The sequence below is a fragment of the Psittacula echo genome (assembly GCF_963264785.1).
Source record: "Psittacula echo genome assembly, chromosome: 21".
Lineage (NCBI taxonomy): Eukaryota > Metazoa > Chordata > Aves > Psittaciformes > Psittacidae > Psittacula > Psittacula echo.
Genome location: NC_137757.1, coordinates 3,859,292 through 3,884,706, shown reverse-complemented (window position 1 = coordinate 3,884,706; position 25,415 = coordinate 3,859,292). Strand labels below are relative to the sequence as shown.

Here is a 25,415-nt window from a genome sequence, read left to right as displayed (position 1 = left end):
TCAGTGTGCTCCAGACTCATTAATTCCCATGGGATTGCCCATTGCCATGGCGACGCAGGCAGCCCCAGGAATACCCAGCACGATGCCTACAGCCCCCAGACCAGCGTCCATGGATGCTCATGGTGGGCTCCATCCACCATTTCCTTCCCAGGGCTCGGGAGCTGCTGCCATCAGCAGGAATTCCTCCCAGTCATTACAGAATTGATTTAATTTGCTCTGCTCCATAATCCTATTGCAGCTTAACATGCAAAACTGTCTGGAGCTTTTCTCACCTTCCACAAAGGCTCCTTTCAGAGCTCCCTCCTCTTAGACTCGATAATGAGGAGCTGTGGGGACACATGGGTGGGGATGTACTGGGTGTTGCACCTTGCTGGGGAGCAGCCTCCTCTCTGAATTACTCTCCTAATTACACCTGAGAGGCTTTTGGTGAGGACCTGAACGAATTACTCCCACTTAACACCTTCACCACCTTCCTGTCCATTGACCATCGAGGGTAAATGAAAATTAATGTCTCTGAAAGTAAATGATGAAAATGAGGTTATTTCGGCCTCATAAGGGGGTTTCTCCATTCCCAAGGACTGTCCTGTTCCTTTAGGAACACAGATTCCTTTTGGTCACGCAGATTCAAAGCCCCCATCAGCCCTGGCCACAGCTGAGCACGAGCCCTGCTGAGAGCTAGGGGGGGTTTGGCAACAGCTTGAGCTCCTCCACACACCCAAATCTCCCCAGCCAGATGGTTGGGTTGATTACATGCTTCCCAGGTCACCCGAGGGCAACACCAGCATCCCCACAGGCACACCAGCTCCGAGTGAGGAGTCTCAGATAGGGAGAGAGCTTTCCCTCCCCTTTCCACCCTATTTGCTGCCAGTAGGAGCTCATTCCCTTCCCTTCTTCATGCCCAGGGAAGGATGGACACAGCAGACAGAGAAAAGCCACCACCATGCACCCGATGCCATGAGCCTCATGGAGTGTTTGTGCACCACCTGGTTCAGTTTTAATCCACAACAAGCAGAAAGGGTGGAATCAAATAGGTGTGGGGATGGCTGGATGCACAGCATCTCGGACACTGGCCTCCTTGTTCTCCACCAGCCACACTGCATGGCTGGAGCAGGGGAAATCTAATCCCTGCTCCCTCCCTGCTTGGGTTTCTCAGCTCTTCTGTGTTAAAGCACTGAGGAGGCAGCAGCAGCACTAACAAAATGTGATGGTGGCGCCAGTCCTTGAGACACAAGCATTTAATGCCCAGTGCATTACAAGCAAGGCTGGGATGGAGCAAGGTTTGCATGCGCTGCGCTCCCGACTCCTCTATTTATTCCAAGCCCCTAAGCCAGAATAGACCCTGGCAAGGGGGGGGTTAATCCTTGTCAAGACCATCCATGAGGACAAGACTCCCAAGCAAAACCCAGAAGGGATGGGGGAAGAGCACGTGGAGTAACTGAGGTATAGGGATAACACTGGGGACATCAGGTTCCTAGTGAGGTGCAGTGATTTGGTGGGACTGATGTGCCACTATCACTGGGGGAATGCACCTGATTTCGGGGGTGTTGAGAGAGTTAATCAACCAGCACTTGAAAGACGTGCAAACACCAAGTGTTTCTTGCTTGACACTTAAATACTCACATTTTTTTTTGCACCTTAAAAATAGATCAATGCATGATTAGATTCAGAGCAACCAGGTATTAGCACTGCAAAAGGCGTGTGAAAACCCCAGCTCAGGCTCCTTGCAAACAGTGAGTGGTTCCCAGTGCACGTGGAAGAGCTTCTCACCACCAAGAGTAACCCAATTCCTGCTGTCTTGTCTCATCACTCAGCTCTCCTATGAGAATTAGAGCAGGGTGGGGAGCTCACATCGGACTCCCTGCCCTCACTGCCCATGCCCAGGAAGGAGAGGTGATGCCACAAAGCAGGGAAAGGCCAATAGGCTGTCTGGGGCTGCATCCTGTTTCTATCCAGCCCCTCTGGGCAAGACGCAATCATCCAATTCACTTCATTTTCCAGCTTCAAAATGAACCTCTCTCCCTCCAGAAGTGCTCAGGAGCAGGTTGACGTTTCCCACACGCAGCAGATCACCACTGGAGCAACTCAATTGAGGGAGAAAAAAGGTATTTCCTCTTTCTAATCCACACACAAAAGCCCTCAACCTATATTTATCCACCCTGAACTTTATCTGCTGCAGTTATTCGTCTGGAAAAGGAATCAATCTCCCTTCCAACAGCACCAGCCCCTTCAGTTCAGTGGCTGCGCTCCCCTCCGCATCCAGAGGCGTTCAGCAGTGAAACCTGGTGTGTGACAAAGACAATAAATACACAGCTTTGAAAGCACAACTTTCCCTGCACAGGAGAGCACCTGCATCTCTTCAAACTCTGCATCTGTTCAGACTCTGCTTTGTGCAAAGGCAGGAGACATGGTCCCAAAGGTCCCACTGGCTGCAGGAGCAATGGGACAGGCCCCTGCAATGTGGTCACGCCAAAAGCAGCCACCTCCAGGACACCAGGACCTGGTTCCCGATGTGTCCCATACGGAATAGCTTAGGCTCTGCACCGTGCCACTGAAGGTAAGGTTTCCCAATGAAAGCAAATGCTCAGATCTGTTGGAGACCAGAACCTTGACCTCAGCGTTGCCCATCTCCGGTTACTTGTCCTTGCCCAGGAAACACTGCAGGGCTCAGCTTACCAAGAAAATAACAGAGCTGAAGGTTTCAAGCCTTATAAATGAGCAAAGCTTCTGCCAATGGACAAAACCACTTCGTGTTCTTGCCGTCCTCACACTGGGAATGGGGGATTTGAAGGCTTTTGCCATGCAGTGGGAAGCGATTCAAGGTATCCTGCCTGCACGTGATGAGTGGATGTGTGAAAGGGGGTTACGTGACTGGAAGGAGTTGTTCAAATATTTATACAGCCCAAGCCTCCTTGTTTCCTGCCCTGAGATGAAGTCCTCCTAATGCAGTGTAACTAAACAAGCCTTTTCCATGCAGCCTTTCTGAGGATAATTGTGGCTGATACAGTGAGCGGGACGGCAGCCTTTCAGCATCCCCATGGGGATGAAAACCAGTGGCCTTAAGGCAACAGCTACCAAGCAGCCCAGCACTTGCAAGAGCCCAGGGCAACACCGTGCCACCAGCAGAGAAGACAGGCTGGGTGCTGAGTACCATGCCCTATAGGTGCTGGGTGCTGTGCCCAGGGTGCACCAGCAAGGACAGACACCCAGCATCAATTCCCTTCTCTTTAGGAGGGGAAATGCTGTGTTTGCCAAGGAAAGGAGATCTCCAGCAGCTGGAAGCTGATGTCCACCATGGATGGAGGAATCCTGGCAATGGCTGAAGACAAATCCCTGGTGCCTACAGAGTTCAACATCCCCAGCCTGGGCACCTCGAAGCATCCCACCTGCAGGGTCAGAGTGGGGTTGCAATGACCCAGGGGACAATCACTGTTGTGCACTTACAACAGGCCCATGCTGGAGTGGGGACAGACCCCACAGCCCAGCTGGAGGCTTCCACATCACCCCTCAAGAGGATTAGCAGTGCAGAAGGAGCCATGCAAAGGGACCACTCTTCATCCCATGGATACAGCAGCATCCTGCTGTGACACAGACCTCCCCGATTGTAAGCTGTAGGGCCAGCATCCTCTCTGCCATTCAGGTGGGGAAGCTGAGTCACAAAGCAACTGGGCAGCATCTCCCCACAAGCCTGGGAGAGGATCAAGGAGTCCTGGTCTCCATCTCACACGACCTTGTCCTCAGGGGATGTAGAAAGCCAAAAACTGCTGTGTCTGGAGGTGCTGGGGCCATGACCTGGTCCAGCAGCGTTCCTGATGCACTCACAGCACTGTCCAGCCCTGCTGCAGGGATGGGGCTCCCCAGGAAGCAAAAAAAAGGGAGGAAAAACCACCATGAAAAAGCTATTTCCAGCTCTCCAGCCTTTTTCTTTTCCCTTTTTGTTATCCAGATCTAAAATTGATTAAAATAAACCCAGTGATCTGACTGAGCTGTTTCTATTTAGGACCTGAATAAAGACTCGCGAGCGCAAAAGCTTATCTGCTTTGGAGCTTTTTTCCCCCCAACCATATCAGTTGCTCTAATAAAAGCTTCGGCCTCTCCCCGCCAGCCTCCTCGCGCTCACATCCCTTCCACTGTCACGCTTCCACCCCTCCGACTACCGCTTCCATTGATCCCTCCTCTGACTGGAGCAAGCGGCCAGGTCCCCCACTGCTATTGCTCAGCAGAGCAGTGACAAGGTTACGACTCGCCCGGCTGCTGCTAAAACCCCGCCACAAAACCCTTCAAAAGGCAAGGATTTAGGTTAAAAACCCTGCTGCCTTCTCTCTGTTTTCATGGCTGCTGGTGGTCTTCCCACCACATTCCCAGCCCTGTACAGGGCTCAAGGCCTGGGTGCCCACCCAGCACCAGAAATGATGCTCCAGCCGTGAGACATGGTTTGCATGCAAAGGAAGCAGCCAGGCTTGGGTGCAAGCAAGGTGGGAAAGCAAGGCCAGAACCTTGGGTGAAGGCAGCTGCCTGGCTGCATCCAGGTCCCCTCGGCTATTTAGCTGTGGATGGGGAGAGCAGGAGACCCAGCTCAGTGCTGAGAGCGCATCTGGATGCTCAGACTGGGGATGGGGCACTGTAGCAATAAGGAAAGGCTGGATGGGGCTTGGAGCAAGCTGCTCTAGTGGAAGGTGTCCCTGCCCATGGGAGAAGTTGGGGCTGGATGAGCTTTAAGGTCCCTTCCAACCCAAACCATTCCATGATTCTATGAAACATTGGGGTGCAGCACAGAGGATGGACAGGGGACTGTGTTCCCACAGAATGACTCTCTATGGGTGCCCAGATCCCAGATTCCAGGCTGAAATGGTGCTGCTCCTGCAAATCAGGCTCCCAGATCCTCCAGGTCCAGGATCTCTCTCTCCCACTGGGGACAGCAGTGGCTGGTACCCCTTCCAGCCTCCCCTTTGTGCAAGGACACATGCACCTTGCTGCAACACAACCCCAGCAGCAGGTTTGGCCATGGCACCACCCTCACCCAGCACTCGGAAGCAAACCCAAGCTCGCCTCTTGCTCCCTTCCTCTGCCCCAAGGCCGGTTCAGCGAGGGACAGGGTGAGGATTAAGGATGCAATAGCGAAGGGATTACCCGGAGCCCTCACTGGGCACTCAGATCCCTACGGATTGCTGGTGCCATGGGGGGAGGGCAGCATAAAGCCTCCTGCCTTTGCGTCTGATGGGTTTTTATGGTGTAATAAAATGGAGGATTTACCTGGGGAGGCTTCAGTGCTAAAATGACAGCAAGGAGGCGGCAGAAGCGAGCAGCATCCATTGCAACGCTGCGATGGGTGGGCAACCCTTGTCTGACCAAAGGGGTCAGGAATTTCTATCCCTCTGCCAGGCTTATCCAGGCACCTGCACTCCCTTTTCACCCATAGGGAAACTGGCTGGAAGTCACCTCTCCATCAACTTCACACCATAACCTCGGAAATGAGCAGGAATGTCCCTTGCTCCTCCTTACAGCCACAAGCATCAGCACCCCAAAGAGCACCCCAATGCCCACATTGCCCCCAGCAGCCTGGAGCTCCCATTCATCCCAGTTCCGCTTCTGCCTTTCCTCGTGCCTGCTTCCCAAAAGGCACAAGGACACGTGTCTGTAGATAAAAAGCTCTATTTTTAGCACCTGGTTATCATGAACCTCTGGCGCTCGCTACTGCGCATTGGCATCCTCAAGGACAAGGTTTCAGACTGAGGCATCAAACCCAGGGATGGGGAAGGCGCATTGACATCAGCCAGAACAAAAACCAGGGGATACATCTGAACGTGGCTGCTGTGAAGAGGGTGTCCCCTCCTCTCCCCATAGGAAATGAAGTGGTTTACACCATCCAGCTGCACTGGGTTTGGGGTCACATCCAGCCCTGGTTGTGGGAAGCGGCAACAGCTCTGCTCTCCCTGGCCCCCAAACCCCACCAGGACCAAGCTGAGCCTCTTGGGCTGGACACTGAAACCCCAAAACCCCACCACCTCCCTTTGTCCCTCCTGTCCCCTTGGCTTTATCTCCATAAGCCGATTGCCGGTGCGGGGCCGCCTGTGGTGAAGGTCCATGGTGCAGGTGAAGTGGCAGCAGGAGCCTGTCTGTGAGGATTAAAGGGAATTACAGCCACTGCTTAACCAGCCAGAGCAAGGCAGGAGTCAAGGTGCAACCTGAGAGTGGTCCCCAACCAAGAGCATCCTCCCCAGAGCTCCCTGTTGGGAGACAGGTTCGGTCATTCTCCATCTTGCTCCTAACCTTGGCAGGTCTGGTCCAAACCTTCCCTAAACACAGGCAGGAGATGCGCATGGGGTGTTTTCCCTCATAAGGACGTGGAGCTGTTGGAACAAGCCTGAAGGAGCTGCATAAACCCTTCTGACTTGATTTCACAGCCCTTTCTAGGCTTAAAACCTACCACACAAAGTATATCCGAAGGTATATCCATTATATATATGCAAAACCTGCCAACCAAGGTATATCCCAAGGTATATCCATTATATATATAAAATCTACCAACCAAGGTATATCCCAAGGTATATCCATTATATATATAAAATCTACCAACCAAGATATATCCCAAGGTATATCCATTATATATATAAAATCTACCAACCAAGGTATATCCCAAGGTATATCCATTATATATATGCAAAACCTGCCAACCAAGGTATATCCCAAGGTATATCCATTATATATATAAAATCTACCAACCAAGGTATATCCCAAGGTATATCCATTATATATATAAAATCAACCAACCAAGGTATATCCCAAGGTATATCCATTATATATATATATATATAAAACCTACCAACCAAGGTATATCCACGCCTTGGGATGGTGCAAGAGAGATGGAAGCTGCTGGAGTGGGTGGGAGGCAGCAGGGCCAGATCCAGGCCCTCACCTGCTGCATTTCCCACCATGGATTAAAAAAATCCCTGGTTTTCTCTCCCTAATTATAGCCAGGAAAGGTTTCCACAGTCTCTGTGCTCCAGCTCCTAATTACAATGCAGAGTGTGCAAAATACAGGTCACCCGGCGCTATTATTACACACCTGGATGGTTTCCATTAATTAAGGAGGGGAAAGAGGGAATCTGTGGAGGGAGATGTGCCACACGGGAGCCTGGAGCGATGGAGGTAAAAATACCCCACACGGGTGACTCATGGGCACTTGGCAAAGCGCAGCCAGCACCAGGACACCGAGCAGATGGGCTCCAAAGATGAGTTAATGGCACATCCCCATCTGTGCTGGCTCCATGGGTGATGCCACGGGACTCCCAGATGGGGATAATGGGGTATTTGGGGTGTCTTTGTGTGTACAGAGGAGGAGAAGCACAGCGTGAGCAGTGGGTGCTGTGCTGAAGTGGGTGGGTGAGTGAGATGCTCATAAATACCCATTGGTTGGAGCAGAGGGAGCCTCTGCTCCCACCAGCATCCCATAGGGAGCTAATCATGGGCTTCGTAGTGCAACACCAGGACCCTTCAGAACCCTCTTTGCGCATCCAGATGGGCTCCCAGGAGCAGCATTTGGCTTCAGAGGAACCTCTTTACACCCTTCCTCACCCTTCCCAAGCAATACCAGGCCAGCTCCGGCTCCCGCTTTGGGCTGGGTCATAGCTCAAGTGAAGAAATGGCTCAAACAAATGGCTCAGATAAAGAAATGAAGGTATTATTTCTTTGTGCCCCAATTCTCAGCCCTGAAGCCTCATTTCAGTCGGGTTGAAAGGCTCCCTCCAGCCAAGCGGCAGCTTGTTCCCTGCCTGCTCAGATAACAGCCCTTTGCTAACAATGAAAAGGCAAGGAAAAGAGCAATTACCCTTTTCAAAAGCCAGCCAAGCGCAGCCCCAGCCCTCCCGCCCATCCACCAGGCTGGGCTGGTCCTAGCACTGAGATGCAGGCAGGCACCAGCAGCGTAGATTTGGTCCCTATGACCTGGAGATCCCCTCCTCTACCAGGGAAAAAGGGGGAAAGGCTTTGGGATGCTTGTGGAGTTGTGTCGACGGCGAGAAGGGGACCACAGTGTTTTAGCTCGTGTCCCCTCCTTAATTTTCAGTGGAATAGGGAGGACAATGCTCAATTGTGCTACGGGAGGAAGAAAATGATCTCAGAGCTGCTTGTGGAAGGAAAGGTTTGGTCTAGAAACGCCTCTGTGCCAAGAGAAATCACCCCCAGACAGAGGCGCGACACGGGAACCGGCCACACCACACCTCAAATCTCTTTTCCATGAGGTTTCCCATGGGGAGCAGCCGGGCTCAGCCCTCCCAAGGAGCGGCAGAGATGGGATGAGCTCAGCACGGTTATTTGGGGACATGGGGATAGAGCCCAGGACCTTGATCCAGGCTGAAAACCTCTTCTGCCTTCAGGCACATGATGCTCCGTCCCAGCCAGAGTGACTCAGGAGGCAGAAATCCCCCTTATCGGAGGCCACCATCATGTCGCTCCCTCCATGGAGAGCACCATGGAGTGAGTTGTGCCACTTGTAGGTGATATTGGCACAGGTCAGATGCACCACAACTGTTTTCTCCCCCCGCTAAAGAGATAAAGGAGAAATCTGAACTCCCCCAAATAGCCCCTTGGGGAGCATGGGGTGGCTTCGGTGAGCCAGGGTGCTGTCTCCATGCCAGGGGATGCTCCACTGAAACCACAGGAGAGGCAGCCGCAGGAGGAAAAAGCCTTTTAGTGACCACGAAAAGCAATTGTGGGATTCTTTTTAACCTTATTTTGTGCTTTAAATGCCACTTCATTTCCCAGGATTGGTTTAACTGTGGTCATTAAGGTGGTGAGAGGAACACTGAGCCTCTGAGGATGGGCTGGGGTGAGAAGAGGATGGCTATAGGGGCAGATCTCAGCCCCTTTGCTCTTAAAGGGAGGATTCTCCAGCCCTACAAACCATCCTCCTTTTCCCACCTCCTCTCCCTCCCGTTCGCTGCCTCAGTTTCCCTACTCTCAGCATCATTTTAGGGATCCTGGAAGCTTCCATGGAAATGGCAATAAATGCATGAAAACACAGGGAGGTTGTGGGGATGCTTCATTCCTGCCATGTGTAAGTGGCACAGGAAGGAGAAAAGCTGTTGCTACCCTGACACCATGAAACCCATCACCCACCTGCCCCTACAACCGCTGCAGTTCAGTTCCTGGAGCCCTGTTGCCTCTCCCAATCCCTTCTCACACTGAGCCACAGCTAATGAACCTCCTAATAATGATTAATTGGGAATAGATTAAAGCCTCTTGCAGGCAGCTGGAGACTGATATCGACTCCTCCACCAGCATGCCCCCCAAACCACTGACGAAGAAAGGAAGGGCCCCTTTTCCCACACAGCCCTTTTCCTTATGGCGTTTAATTGGGAATAGTGCATCGAGGGGGATGCGTTGCTGACCGCTAGGCTGGGGTGGTTGCGAGCTGGTGTGTGCTCGGTGGAAGGAGTCACTGCCCACCTTCCCTGGAGTTGTCATGGAAATTGGAATGGATGTTGATTAAGATGCTGCGCTTGCCAAATGCAAACGTGCCGCAATCTCCAGAGGGGCTCCAGCCTGGAGGAGTAATCCAGAGCTGGGTTAAAGGGGAAGCGCCGGAGGGACATGCAGCCCCTTGATGGGGATGGAGAGAGAAGAGAGATGCCCCGTCTCATCCCAGACAAGCTTCATGCTTCACAAATGCAGCTTCAGTGGGATTTTCCTGCCTGACCACTAAAAGGAACTAAAAACCCCCAAAACATTGGGAAGCAGGGAGCTGGGTTGGGATCCTCCAGGCACTGCTGCTCAAGTGCCCGCTGCAGGCAGGGATGGAGCTCAGCACCCACCCCAGGAACAGGGGGATGTGTTGGATGGAGAGGGAGGCAATCCCAAAGCTTCATCCCACAACTGCAGACCCACGAGCATCCGCTGCTCACTCCAGAGATGGAAACAGGACCGGACACAGGCACAGGGCCCCACAGCACCACTGGGATGTGCCCGATGGAGGGTGAGAGGTTGTTCCGAGCCGCCTGAACCTGCAGTCATGCGAGCAGCCAGAAATAGACCCTATTTCCATATGTAGGACGGAGCCCGCAACGCCAGCACGGCCACGACCTACTTTCCCGCATCCCGGTGGGATGTGGGTGCATTCCATGGCTGCAGCAGGCTCGGCTCAGCCCCCCCCTCCCCGAGCAACCCACCCCCACGGGAAGAGCAGAAATAGGCTGGGAGTCCCGCTTTTGACGCAAACCCCGGGTTTCACACCCAAACCAGCAGCTCCCGGGGGATGCGATGGCTGCCGGCGCCTCCGGAGCTCTGCCGGCAGTGGGATCTATATGGGAAGGGGCTGATGGGCTCGGAGCCGCTGGTGGGTTTAATCACAGACTCATTGCAACTTGCTGTGGACCCTGAGCAAGGTCAGGCCCCACTTCCCACACGTCACATGCTGGGGCTCAGCTCCTCACATCTCCATCTCCTGCTCCTCGCTGCCGTTCCAGGGCCCACCAGCACAAGGCTCTTCCAGCACCGAGCACGTGGCACAGAGACCCCCACGCACCCCGCACATGCTATTTTTGAGTTCATAAGCGGTTTTGCACCACTGAACATAACACAAGCAGCTTTTACCGGTGCCTCTGGGATGCTCCTTCCCTTAAGGACTGCACAAACTAATTGGTTTCTGTACAAACACGGCCTTTTCCATCAAGTTAACACAAGAAAACCCAAACATAATCTATTGCTGCTGAGCTTCTTCCTGCTCGTAGGGTTTGCTTGCAGCTTGGAATTGAGGATGGCAACCGGGAGTTCCCAAGGGTAGGAATGCCGATACTTATTTCACAGCCTGTTGTTGCCCCCAGCCTGGGCAGCGCTCAACAAATATCCAGGCAGGAAGAAGGGTTCTGCTCCCATCTTTCCTATAGTAGTAAAGATTAAAAGCAGCTTTAGCTTTCTGGTGGAAACAGCCCTTCCTGACACGTTCTATTTGTTCAGAGCTATTCAGGGCTTCCAGTCTCTGCCACTGGAGAATGACTTTGTATTGTAGAGTGAAAATAAAACCCACTTCAACCAGCTCTCGAATATAGTCCTGGAAGCAGGTGAGGAACAACCTCACTCAGTGGTTAGTCAATGCACTGTCAAATATACCGGGATCCCGAGAGCAGGACAGTCAAATATACCAGCATCCCTGCATGGGGACGGGTACCAACATCCCTGCGTGTGGACGGGTACCAGCATCCCTGCGTGGGGACGGGTACCAGCATCCCTGCGTGGGGACGGGTACCAGCATCCCTGCGTGGGGATGGGTACCAGCATCCCTGCATGGGGACGGGTACCAGCATCCCTGTGGGGGACGGGTACCAGCATCCCTGCGCGGGGACGGGCACCAGAATCCCTGCGTGGGGACGGGCATCAGAATCCCTGCGCGGGGACGGGCACCAGCATCCCTGCGTGGGGACGGGCACCAGAATCCCTGCGCGGGGACGGGCACCAGCATCCCTGCGTGGGGACGGGCACCAGCATCCCTGCGTGGGGACGGGCACCAGCATCCCTGCGCGGGGACGGGCACCAGCATCCCTGCGTGGGGACGGGTACCAGCATCCCTGCGCGGGGACGGGCACCAGCATCCCTGCGCCGGGACGGGCACCAGCATCCCTGCGTGGGGACGGGCACCAGCATCCCTGCGTGGGGACGGGTACCAGCATCCCTGCGCGGGGACGGGCACCAGCATCCCTGCGTGGGGACGGGCACCAGCATCCCTGCGTGGGGACGGGCACCAGCATCCCTGCGTGGGGACGGGCACCAGAATCCCTGTGGGGGACGGGTACCAGCATCCCTGCGCGGGGACGGGCACCAGCATCCCTGCGCGGGGACGGGCACCAGCATCCCTGCGTGGGGACGGGTACCAGCACCCCTGCGTGGGGACGGGTACCAGCACCCCTGCGTGGGGACGGGTACCAGCACCCCTGCGTGGGGACGGGTACCAGCATCCCTGCGCCGGGACGGGTACCAGCATCCCTGCGCCGGGACTGGTACCAGCAACCCTGCACCGGGACGGGTACCAGCATCCCTGTGCAGGACTGTCAAACATACCAGCATCCCACAGCAAACCACCCAACGACACCCAGGACCCAGCCTCACCCTTTCAAACCCTGCAACTTCTCACCCACAACCCAAAACCATCAGACCAGAATGCAAAATAAAGCAGGGAGAGCTTCATCCCAGAGGATTTCAGCAGGAGAAGCCATGAGGATTGTTTCATCCATACCCAGCTTCTCCTCTATGGAGATATTTCTGGCCTCTGTACAGAGCAAGGAAGAACCTCTCCACACAGTGACCATCTCCCACCACACACCATGTTTTCCTCCAAGCCTCAGCTCCACAAGTCGAGGGATTCCTTGTGCCTGGAAAAGCATTTCCAGCCTTAAATAAGTAGGAAAGCTGGAAAACGAGACCCTGAGAAGCTCTCACAGCTCAGTGGGGAAGGAAACAGACTCAGAGTTTCAGTTTCACTGAAGAGGAAGATGTTTTGTCCTAGGTTTCACTGCTGGGGTGATGGCATTGGAAAGGCACATCCCTGCTAAAGCAACCAGAAAATCAAGCCCTTTATCAGCCTGAAACACCAACTGACCCTTGGTTTTCAGGTCAACCCAGGGCAGCTTCTCCTCACAACAGGTTCTTTCTATTATCCCACTTTCCTACACCCAGTGGAACCATCAGCTCCAGGAAAATGGGGTTTTCTGCAGCAGAACCCACTGTGCCCCAGCACCATCCTGCCCGGGTCACCCAGACCTGCTCTTGCTCCTCAGATTCCCCCTCCTGGGCTTTTACTTCCTCTTTCCCATACAAACAAGGCTCCAGCCATGCTGTGCCCAGAGCCATCCATCCGGTGTAGGCAAACCCTGGGAGCACCACAACCACAGTGGGCCCTCAACCTCCATCTTCCTGCCTCAAAGCAGCAGCTCTGGTCCTCAGCCGGGTTAAAGCCTTGGCAGAAGGAAAGGAGGAGCCATGAAAACCCACCAAAGCACTGATTTATAGGCAGGGAAGTGCAAGGCTTGAGCAAATGAGCTTGACCCTGCTGCCCGCTGGGGAAATGGGGATCATTTTCCCCTGGAAGGCACTGGGTCAAGCAAAGTACCATCGAAATTCCCCTTACGGCAGGATTGGTCCTGTTTCTGTGGGAGCGGCTGTTTTCCCTCTCCTCCTGCCCCATCCTCACCCCGCGAAGGGGTCATTCACACACCATAAATCCCTCTGCACTTGGCCAAGGCATTTGGGGAAGTTCAAGCTCGGAGCTCCCTAATTAACAACATCCAGAGACATTCAGGTGGCACCAATCCTGCTCCAGCACCACTGCAAACACCAGAAACAAGAAGGAACCCGATTAACTTCTTGGTGCTCTTTCATTTCATGTCAAGGCTTTGGCCAAGGGCCCGTAGGGACAGGCCAAGGGGAATGGCTTTAACCTGCCAGAGGGGAGACTGAGATGAGCTCTTAGGCAGAAGCTCTTCCCTGTGAGGGTGCTGAGGCGCTGGCACAGGGTGCCCAGAGAAGCTGTGGCTGCCCCATCCCTGGCAGTGTTCAAGGCCAGGTTGGACACAGGGGCTTGGAGCAAGCTGCTCTAGTGGAAGGGGTCCCTGCCCGTGGCAGGGGTTGGAGCTGGAGGAGGTTGGGTTATGGGAGGGGGGTTAGAGCTTGTCCCATCCTCTGGAGCCACAGTGGTGGGGGAGGAGGAGGCACGGATCCTACAGCCCCAGCTGAGGATGGGAAGCACTCGGAAAAGAGCTGGAATAACACAAAGCGCGTTGTTGGGTTGGTGATCTTGTTTTCCCCTCTAATTGCTGCGCTGTTTTAACAGACAGACATTTCCTTGGCAATTTTCAAGGGCTATAAATGTTTTATGTTCCTTTCCTCTGCACTCAGACAGCAACTTCTCCTGATGCTCGGCATAAGCAAGACCCGGAGCGGAGCAACTCAGTGCTGCCAGGGAGCAAAAGGACCAGGACGCTGGCCTCAGGGAGAGGATCCAGTCCCGTATCCACATGGAAAGTCATCATCCTCCACCATTGTGTTATCTCCTTCCCCCCCATTCCCATAAGGGAATCCCACCACCCATGCAAGATAAGATGTCTTTCCACTGCAGACCGCTATAGATAGTGCCTAAACCCTTTGGGAGCTTTGCTGTTCTCTGAGATATTTATAGCTGGAGGCAAACTGATTGCACTCACTGGCAGCAGCTGGAATTGCATCGGGAGAGGTGAGATCCAGCCCATGCCTGATGCAGGGGAGTGGGTGCTGGCTGAGCATCCAATAGGCCCCAAAACCACTGGTCCCTTGCACTGCTGTGGAAGAGATGATGCAGGATGCTCAACTGCTGGACAGAGATTTAGGATCATTGAATCCAAGCCTGGTTTGGAAGGGACCTTAAAGCTCACCCAGCTCCAACCCCTGCCACGGGCAGGGACCCCTTCCACTGGAGCAGCTTGCTCCAAGCCCCTGTGTCCAACCTGGCCTTGAACACTGCCAGGGATGGGGCAGCCACAGCTTCTCTGGGCACCCTGTGCCAGCGCCTCAGCACCCTCACAGGGAAGAGCTTCTGCCTAAGAGCTCATCTCAGTCTCCCCTCTGGCAGGTTAAAGCCATTCCCCTTGGCCTGTCCCTGCAGGCCCTGATGCAGGGTCCATCTTCAGCATCCAATTCGGAGGGTTTTGGGCCAAATCTGGAGCAAGGAGGACACAGAGCTGAGAGGCTCCCATCCAAAAACCCAGGCGCTGAACCCAACCCATTTCACCAACAGCATTTCCCACGGGAAGGGAAACTCAGCCCACGCTGCCCCTCACCTGCTCCGAGCATCCAAAGTGGAGCAGGAGGGAGGAAACGGCCCCTTCTCCTCAACGCCTGGCCCCAGCCCCGCTCCTCCCACACTGCTGGGGGAGGGCCCAGCCTAATTGCTGGCAGCTCGTCCTGCTCACGTCTTGACTTGAATACAGCCCATCAGGCTGAATGCTGCGGCTGGAGGAGGGCAAATAAGGGAGATGGATGGGGAGGGGGATGCAGCCACCGTTTCCTGAGCCAGGGATGCAAAACCCCACTGGTACGAGATGGGATGAGATGAGGAGCAGGTTGGGAGCGTGGGGGCTTTGCCCCCTAATCCTGCTCCATGGAAAGCAACTGAGCCCTTCCTTGTCCCAGCTCGCCGGCATGATGAAGCTACCCGGCATGGATTCAGTCCTGCTTTTCCTGCAGGGGTTACAGCACTGGGATGCGCAGCCCTCGGGAATTGCTGCAGATGCATTCTTTGCTCCCACTGGAGCTGGCAAGAGAAACAGGGAATTTGGAGCTGGGTCACAAGGAAAAGCCCACATTTGGGTCGCTGGGACCCTCTCCTGTACCAGTGGGTGCTTTACAGCCAGGAGGGCTCCAGCCGCATCCTCAGCATCACATCAGGATGGTGGCACCAGCAAGAAAAACCTCCTTAGAAAGCAACCAACACAAAACCAAGCCAGAAACACTCCTTGTACCAGACACTTGTCAGTCACACGAGGAGCCCAGGGGGTTCATCCCCCTCAGTTCCAACCCTGCTGCTTTTAGTTCAAGTGCTCAAAGGCTGGAAGGGAGCACCCTGAGGAGACAGCCCCAAAAATCACTGTTTAGACCCAAACCATCTCTCAGCTCTGGTGGGAGGGAGGCAGGAGACAAAGCTATTGCTTCCTTCAGACCCTGCCTGTTGCCTTCTCTTTACAGCTGGTATGATTCCAATCTCCTCTCGGATTGTGGCTCATTTGAAGCTAGATTGATGCATGCAGAGCCCGGACAGGCTTCTTCTTCCCCTTCTCCTCATACCAACTGGAATCCTCACATTGCAGCCTGTTTGTGGGTCTCGTTTCGGCTGCTACAGACACAGCTTGAGGTTGGTTGTCTGCAAAGTGAGCCCAAACTTTGGTGAACAGAAACAACCCATCACGGATGCTAGGAGCTGCATCCAGGCAGCTCCACTCACCAGAGCATCCCAGCCCAGGGCAGCTCCAGCATCTCCAGTGGGTACCCAGGGAGCCCGGTGGGATGATGATGCACCACAGCCACTAAACCCAGCACAGGACCCTATTTCATCCCAGCTCATTCCACTTGGTGCCTCTGATGCCCAGGTCCTCATTCAACACCCTGATTAGAAAATACATATCAGCATACTCCCTAATTAACACCAGGCTAATTAACACCAGGATCTCCCGCTTGCTCTAGTGGAAGGTGTCGCTGCCCATGGCAGAGGGTTAGGACTGGATGAGCTTTAAGGTCCATGGCAGAGGGTTAGGACTGGATGAGCTTTAAGGTCCTTTCCAACCCAAACCAGTCTGGGATCCTATGATTTATCCTGGAGGAGATGGTGCCAAAGGGAGCGGTGATGCCAGCTGAGGACCAAAGCACCCCAAAGCCATGGATGGGGACACGCGGATGTGTCCCAGCACCTCCAAAAAAGGGAAGCTCTCAATTGGAGCAGCTCCCACCAAAGCTGCATAAAAACCATCCCAGTTCATCAACAAATACCTGGCAGCTCTGGCTTTTTCCACTGGGCCAGAGCCAGGACTTGGGGAGGTTGAAGTGCCCGTCCCTTCCTCCTCCCCATGCTCTCCATAAGCACCTCCTCCTGTGACACTCAGCTCTGGCTTTTCAACACTGTCACCAATGGCAGGAGATTCCCACGACACCCTCACCTCACGTGGAGCAAACACACATGGAACCATGCATGGAGAAGGAACATTAAAGGCTCGATGATGCTACTTGGCAAAAAGCCTCCAAACTGGGAGGCAAATGCATTATTCCAGCTTCCTCTGATTAATCTTCATGGAGATCTTTCCCAGTTGGCAGCACTGGACCCAACAGACATCCCCAGGACAGAAAACAGCTAAACAAGTTATTAGGAGCCCACTGGACCCCAAATTGCCTTAAATGTACTGGAAATGGTGGACTTGACACCTAGGTTGGGGTAGTAAAGCCTTTTGCATGCTCTATGCCAGCATCACTCACTGCCTCTGCAGGGAAAACTGCTCTGGGGTGGGAGAGGAACACAGGAGCTTCTGTTCGGTTCCAGCTTCCCTTGCAGAGAATGTGAAACAAATCAGATTTTTATCCAAAAAAAAAGCTCCTTTTGGACCCAAACTCCCACTCCCTTCCCCCAGAACGCAGCCCGGGGATGCACTTTCGACACCGCTAACACGAGCATCACTTCCACACCGCGCCGAACCCGTGCTTGGGACCACACGCCCTTGCTCAGCAGCTATTGAGCCTGACCAGCGCGGCTCACGGAGCAGCTTCATTCCCCTCCTCCTCCTCCTCCTCCTCCTCTGGAAACCGGCATTTTTTGGCAAATGAACTGTTTTGCCAACAACTGTGCTCCTGCAAGGGGACGTTTCCCCCCTGGGCCCAGCCTCCTCTGCCCCAATGGGCCCCACATTGGGGCTGCAGCCATGGGGACACGTGCCTGTCCCTATATAGAGTTGTTTTGCCCCCTTCTTGCTCCAACAGCCCCTGTTTCGCCTCTGGCCGAGCCTAAGCAGCAGCCCTGAGGTTGTTGCTGTTATTTTTATCTTGAGATGAATAGTTTGAGCTGCGGCCAAGCTGCTCCGAGGGAGGGAGATGCTTTGCATCGTGGCCGCAGAGATGTAAACACACGGCTGGGCAGGAGCAGAACAAACAGAGGCAGGCCCAAAGGAGCTGAAATCGCCTGTTCTGGGATGCTGAAGTGGAAAAGGGGAGTGTGAGGTTCAGAAAGGCTCACTCCCAGGGTGGGGAGCACAGCGGTACCCGTCGCGGTTCACCCCCAGATCGATGCCATCCCTCCCATCTGCTCAATGCATCGCACGCGCTGCCCCAGCGGGGCTCAGGGCTGGTTTAGCCAGGACCAGAATGAACTTTTGGAGTCATTTTTAGCAAGAAGCCTTGAAAGAACCAGCTCTAAAGATGGTTTCACCTTCCCAGAGGAACCAGGAGCATCCCTGTATCACCCGCACAACACCAGGCTCCATCCCATTCCTTCCCAACTGCAACAAGGCCCAAACAAGCACATTTTGGGGAGGGCAGATGCTGCAGACAGGCTCAGGTCCTCTGCCTGGATCTGGCCACATCCATGCCCCTGCTTTGACTTCCAGCAGCTCCCATCCTGCCCCATGGGGCTGGGCACAAAGAGGGGCCTTTGCCCCATGCTTTGCTTATAAAGGTCATGGAATGCTCAGGAGCTTTGCAAGGGAAACCTGGCATAAACAAGTGAATTAACTGGGAAGGATGCCACAAAAGCTCCCTGTTCCCTCCTTGCCACCTCTGCTTGTGAAAGGCCCAGGGAGGGGAAGGACCACTGGGTGCTTCCCAAGTGAATCATTGCCCCCATCTTAACGCATTGCATCAAGGGAACATGGAAAAGCACAAAGTGAGGATGGAAAAGCTGGGAAATCCTCCCCAGCAGCCACTGCTCCTCCCTCCATGCACACGTGTTGTGTCTCCAGGGATGTGGATGGGGGGGGACAGTGGAAGCCAGCGGCACGGCCCCTTTCTGCCCATGAGAGGCTCAGTGGCATCGCCCGTTCCGCAGGATCAATCCTTCTGCAGCAGCTCCTGAGCCAAAGGAGCCTTGTGCAGGCGTTAACCAGAGCAGGGAGGATGCTGAGGGCCACAGCTCCAGCACAGGTACCCCCCTGCACACAGGGGATGCCAAGCCATGTGCTGAAGGGGGTTTTGCTCCCCATCTCCTGAGCGCTGAGGCTGGGTTGCAGAGGTGCTGAGTGATGGGTTCATACATCAGGGAGCGGAAGAAAAGCAAAGAACACACCCAGAGCGAGGATGCGCTCGGACCTGGCATCCGTGCCCTGCTCCAAGCACAGGGAAAGCTGAGTGGGAATGAGGACCCCAGATCTAACACCCTGCCCTAAACCTCTTCTAAAGCCTTTTGAAGGCTCCCTTCTCCCAGAGCACAGCCCTGCATTGGGAGGCCCCGTTTTGTACCCGGCTCACGTAGTGCCGGGACGGGCATTCCCCCGGCCTGGCTGCTGTATCCCAGGGCTGCCACGCGTCTCCCGGATGCTTTTCCAAAGGGAAAAGAAGCTTTAGGGATACTTGGGGATTTAACCTCCCCGTTGCCTGCACCAGCAGCCAGAGGACCCTGCGTCCCTTGAGATGCTCTGGGACCGCTCACTGCTTGCTTGTAAGGGGAAGGAGCTGGTGCTGAGCACGGCTGGATGGGGAGAGCCGAGATGTGCCTACAGAGAGGGCTGGGTCACTACATCCGATCACCTCGGGAGCCAGGCTGCGTCCCGGCAAGCTCATTACACAGCACACAGTGCAACAGCAGCCAAGCACCGGGACGCTGAAACCCCAACTCCTTCGCAGGGGATGCTCCATCCAAAACCTCTGCAGCACCATGGGGCATCCGTGAGTCCCGCACTCCCCTTCATCCCAATGGGTTGAGCCAAGGGTGGTTTTTGAGGGATTGCAAGGAGCAGGGGATGCCAGATCACATCCACCCTCACCCCATGGAAAGGAATCCAGGACTGCGTCAGAATCACCTCCCAACTCCCTACCGAGAGGAGCAGGATGGGGCTGGGCAAAGCCCCAGGAGGGACAGGGACAGGAGCAGGGACATGAGCAGCCAGGAACCATGGAAAGGTTACAGCTAATCGATGCTCTCAGTAATTAAGGTGATGAGTTGATCCCTAATTAAGGTCACGGCTCGGCCAGCAGCCAGACAGAAGGCGATGTGTCCATCCCCAGCACTCCGAGGGATGCACCCACTCCCCCGGCACTTCACCATGGCCCAGTGCATGGGCCTCTCTCGAGGGTTAAAGCTCATCAGCCCCCTGCACTTAATGAATAAGCACCTAATTAACATGGGCAGCGCTGCCTGCTCTGCCTGTGCTGTCCCCAAAGGGATCCTGGACACCACTTGGCCACCAGCATCCCCACCACGGCCCTGCATGAAGGAGGAGGAAGAGGAGGAGGAAGGAGTGACGCCGCTGGCCTGTGGGGTGGGGAGCAGCCGGCTCTCCCAGCTGCACAGAACACTGCCCGCTCTTGGATTCTCAGGTGTCTAATAAGGGGTTGAGCTCACCCCCAGCCTTGAGAACAACTGATGCAGGGGGATCCTCTCCATCAAACTGCCTGCATCCCCAAACAGGACCAGACCTCATCCTCTCAGAGTGGTCCATAGCCCGGCTCCAAAGCGATGAGGCAGGAGATGGGGTCAGCAGGGATGGGCAGGGTGAGCTCCTTGTTGTTTCCAGACAAAACCAAGCCTATGTGTCCAGGACACTGCTGGGACAATCCACTGCCAGGAGCGGGAGAGGCAGCTCCTGTCCCACGGAACACCCAAGGGTTAAAGGCAACCATTCCCGTGGGACCAATCCCAGCTTCCCCAAACCAAGGCCAAGAGGGATCGCAGCCATCAGAGATGAAAGGGAAGCTCTGAGCTCCCAGAGACTTGTTCCCAAACACTCCAGCAAGCCCGGTCCTTGCGCCGAGGCCGGGGACACAGGGTCCAGTCCCTGCAGTGCAAAGAGCGATCCTCCAGGTCCTGCCCCAGAGAAGGGCTCCCTGGCAGGACCAGGATGTGCATTATCCAGGTACAACTGCTCCAGGGGGCCCCCACATCCATGCCCTATCCCATTTGGGCATTCCCATAACACAGCAGTCAGCTGGGATGCATCAGGTCGGTGCCAAATAGCTGCTTCCCACCCAGGTGACCGCAGGGAGAAGCCAGAACTGTGTCCAATGAGACCAAGTGATCTAAAAGCTCCTGTGAAGAGCAGGGGGGAGGCCTCAGTCCCCTCCGGATGGGGATGCCCGATGTCCCATGGAGCATCCCTCCTGGGGGAAAGCAGCCTCTCCTCTCCTTCAGGTCCCTGTGGTCCCCAGGAGCATCCCAGCATCCCACCAGCTCCCACCCTGGCATTTCACAAGCCCAAAACCTTTCCTGCCTAATGATCCTGAGCAACTGCCTCCGCCTGTGGCACCATCCATCAGCCAGCGCCAGGATTCCCCAAATGGGGAAAGGGGAAAACGGGGGGAGTGATCACCCACACAGCCCACCCCATGCATACCATGGGTGCTGGGGACACTGGCACGGCCTCACTCACCCGGGGATGGGGGGAGCTGCCAATGGAGCTCGGGCTTCCCTGGATCAGTAGCAAGGAGGAACACTGGAATATTGGGCTGCATAAACCACTCTGTGTGAGCGGCATCACCGGGAGCCCCGGTATCCATCACTGCTCAGGCAAGTGATTCACACACCTCATGTTCCACAGCACCTCAGCAGCATCCTCGGAAGCACTGAAGCTGCATCTGCCCCTTTGGGAAGGGACTTTGGCTGCCGGGAAAGCCGGGATCACCCCGCAGGTACCAGCCCACAGCACCCCCAAACCAGAGCTCCAGGAGGGTGAGGGAGAGCTTTGGGTCATTGGATGCAGCAGGTCACGGGTGAGCAGCCAGGCCCTGGGGTCTTCTCCTCCTCTTGAAGAGCAGAGGAGGGGGCAGCCGGCCTCTCCCCACCCCGAGCTCTCCCATTCCCTTCTGATTGCATGGTGAAGGCATCTTCTTTTCCTCCTCCTATGGGATCCTTCCCACTGAGCATCACCCAGCACCCTGCAAAGCCACCCTGGGTACTCCAGAGGCTTCCATGAAGAGCGAGGGCAGGCAGGGTGCAGGCAGGGTGCGGGCAGGGGGCTCTCGTGGAGGGTTTCCCCATTGTGCCCGCGATGGGGAGCAACAGTTTTGGAAGCGCCACGAGAAGCCGCAGACGTTTTCCTCCTGGAGGCACGGAAATCCTCATCCATGAGCCGGGCAGGGAAAACCGGGAAGAACCCGGGCCGAGAGGAGCAAAGGCTGCGTGGGCAAAGGGAGCAGCAGCAGGGCTGGCGCCTACCCCTGCCCATCCCGACAGGGGCTGGAGCTCGGAGGGAGATTCCCGAAGGCAGGAATGGGGGGGGTGGAACCCCTGCTCCCAAGTTTCTTGCTCAGGAGCGGGATGCTCCCTCTCTCCCTTCTCCCAGGGTTATTCTTAAGGCGCATCCCTACGACCTTCAGATGGACCCCGCCTGCCCCTGCCCCAGCGCTGGGGGGGTGCTCAGGGAATGGACACGGGGGGGGGGCTCTGTTTTGGGGGTGCTCTGCGGGCAGCAGCCTGCGGGGCAGAGGGGGGCACACAACGCGGGGGGGGGGGGGGCACACAAACGCAGAGCCCCCCTCGGGCACACAACGCGGTGGCGGCTCCGGGATCCCCCCCCCCCCCCCCCAAGTGCCGGGTGCGGGTCCCAGCGCAGGTCCCCCCCTCCCCGCACGCTGCCGCTGCCAGACTCCGCCGGGTCCACGCACGACGCCGATACCGGTCGCGGCACCACGGGCCGGTCCCAGGCCCCGCGCCCAGCACCGGTCCCGCTCCACGGTGCCCGCCGCACCCCTCAGCCTCCCCTCCCGCTGCCGGTACCGGTCGCACCGCCCCTAACCCGGTGCCGGTCCCTTCAGACCCCTCGCACGGTGCCTGTGCGAGCCGCATCCCTCCGCCCGCTACCGGTACCTCGATACCCCCGGCCGGGGCGAGTCCCCGCACGATTCCGATGCCGATCCCACCCTTCCCGATACCGGTCGCAGCGCGATCGCGTTGCGGTGCCCGGTGCCGCTGCACGCCCGATGCCGATCCCACCCTCCCCGGTACCGCTCGGTGCCGGTACCGGTCGCAACGCCCCCCCCCTCCTCCATCCCGGTACCCGGTACCCGGTGCCCCCCGCACTCACCAGCGCGGCGCGGGCGCTCAGCAGCAGCAGCAGCAGCACCGCGGGGCTCCGCAGCCCCCGGGGCGCCGGCGGCGGCTCCTCCGCGGGCATCTTCGTGCCGCAAGGACGCTGCCGGCGGCTGCAGCGGCGGGAGCGGCGGGGGGCGGGGACGCGCCTTTGTTGCCGCCGCCCGCGGGAGGCGGGGGGGTTGGAAGGGGGGGGGAGGAGGATGGGGGGTGCGGGATGCGCCGCCTCCCCCCCGCGTCCCCGTCCCCCCCCCTCCGAGCAGCAGGAAGCGACGGGACTGGACCCAAACAAGGGGGGAGCGGGATGGGGGGGATGGAGCTGGATGATGCTGGGGCAGATGGGGGGGTTCCAGGGGTGAATGGGGCGGTGCTGAGGCAATGGGGGGGGGCTCAGGGAAAGGAGTGGATGGGGGGAACCGTGGGCCACCTATGGGGGGACTCTGGGGTGGATGGGATGCACTGGAGGGAGGGAAGGGGACGGGGGCAGATGGGGGGGTTCCAGGGGTAGATGGGGTGGTGCTGAGGCAATGGGGGACTCAGGGGCAGTGGGGGGGCTCAGGAGTAAGTGTGGGGGAGCCTGGGGTACATAAAAGGGGGGATCTAGGGAGTACTGAGGGACCCAGGGGCAGATGGGATGCACTGGGGGAAGTAAAAGAGGGGACTGGGGCAGGTTGGGGAGGTCCAGAGGTAGATGGGGTCATGCTGAGGCAATGGGGGGATGCAGGAGGATTCGGGGGCTCAACAGGCTGATGGGGGTATTGGGGGCATCACCCCAGGGCAGATGGGGGAAAGGAACCCCCTGGGATCCAGCTCCGTGGTGGGATCCCCGCTGCCCTGCTCCATAGCCCCTCGGTCACCCCTGGCTGGGTATTGGGCCGGGACCACCATTGGGGTACCACAGATCCCCTGGGACCCGCTGCCAGCGCGGGGCCAAGCAGCGCCACAGCCCCTGCCTCGGTTTCCCCTTCCAGAACCGGAGGGGTCAGAGCCCGGGGCAGTGACTTCCTGGGGTGATCGTGGCCTTCAGCCACCCCGACGGGGCCAGGTGGATGGGGACGGGATGGGACGTGAAGGTGTCGCTTCTCACCGTGTAATTGCTCCTGATGGCGTTCACACCCTCACTGTGAAAGCCTGAAAACGCACTGGGATTGTCATAAACCCCTCATCTGAATGGAAAATAAACCCCGAGGGGGGGGGGGGCAAGAGGGAGCAGGGCCCCACAGGGCCCGGTTAGGAGGGGGCATCAGCAGAATGCCCTGTGAGGGTGCTGAGGTGCTCCAGAGAAGCTGTGGCTGCCCCATCCCTGGCAGTGCTCAAGGCCAGGTTGGACACAGGGGCTTGGAGCAAGCTGCTCCAGTGGAAGGGGTCCCTGCCCGTGGCAGGGGTTGGAGCTGGAGGAGCTTCAAGGTCCCTTCAACCCAAACCAGGCTGGGATTCGATGAGGTGCAGCTAAAACCGGAGCCCCTGGACGGGCAGCACCCGGGCACTTCCCACACGAGCATCCTCCTGCTCCCCGCTTGCTGGGAAACTGGGAGCAGCCTCCCCTTTGGGGGGCTCCGCCTCGGGGGCTCCACCTGAGTCATTTCTCTCCATTTTAATTGCGCTGGAATTAGCAGGAGCCAAATTAACAATCATTAAATGCCAAAGAGCATCAACAGCATCAGCGGGAAGCGGGGGGGAACAGAGGCTTTGGGGGTGCAGAAAGGCAGCGGGGGGGGAGCGGGTCCTGAGGGTCCCCGTTGCCGATGCTTTGCCGTTGCCGGGACTGCACCGCCCCGCAGTGGCCGCGGCCACCGCTGCAGGGGCCGGATGGAGTCCGGAGGACGGAGCCCGGAGGATGGAGCCCGGAGGACGGAGCCCGGAGCCCTGCGAATCCCCACCGAGGGGGTGGCACCCGAGGCCAGGCGTTGGCAATGGGGGGGGCCTGGACACGAGAATCGGGGTTCACGGGGTTGCTGCCACCGGGTCGGTTCCACCCCATGCTGGGATTGGGGGGACCCGGTTCTGTCAGGGCAGGGGGGGTGCGATGGGTCCCGGATGAGGTGATGGATCCTGGGTGTCAGGAGGGACCCCGGCTGATGGAAGGGACCTTCCAACACGGGGGAAAAGGGCTCAAAGCGCAGGTCAGCTCCTCTCGACAGCGAATGATGGGTGAGGAAGGTGGGGACCACTGCTGGAGGCTGGTTCCTCCGCACATCCCGAGTCCTGGGCAATGGCACAGGGATGAAAGGCAGAGCTGGGGCTGTGCTGAGACAGGGAATGAGGGCACCAAGGGACATGGTGCGGGCAGCGGGTGAGGACAGCCCCGAGCCCAACACCGCTCCTGGGCACAGAGCAAAGGCCTCAGGAACACGAGCTCGATGCTCGCTTTGCTTTCCTCACGCCCCCCATGACCCAGGAACCATCACTGGGTGCTGCTGGGGCATCTCCTCCATGCCTGCCCGGAGCAGCTCCCTGCTCCCCACACCCTCAAGGTGAAGAAGAGGAAGGAAGACCCTGACCCAGCTGCAGCCAGAGCAGCAGCTCGGAGCACACCACGAGCAGATGAGAGGGAGCAGAGGATCCTTTCCCTACCCTGCTCTGCAAGAGTCACTGCACTCAAAGCAGCCAAGAGCTGGTTGCTCATCTCCAGCTTAGAGGATGGAGGCTGCGGGAGCTACAGGTTCATACAGGCCCTGAGGAG

At 56.9% G+C, this 25,415-nt stretch overlaps 1 protein-coding gene across 1 annotated transcript in view; it reads right to left on the bottom strand.

Annotated features, from left to right (window-relative positions):
- SDC3 (syndecan 3) overlaps positions 1 to 22,817 on the bottom strand; it is a gene marked incomplete at both ends in the record, with an annotated part of 34,964 nt that extends 12,147 nt beyond the window's left edge. Inside the window, one exon of the mRNA XM_080632528.1 lies at positions 22,728 to 22,817. Within this exon, the coding sequence (XP_080488654.1) occupies positions 22,728 to 22,817 (90 nt within the window). The remainder of the gene's footprint in view (positions 1 to 22,727) is intronic.
- Between the last annotated feature and the right edge of the window lie 2,598 nt (positions 22,818 to 25,415).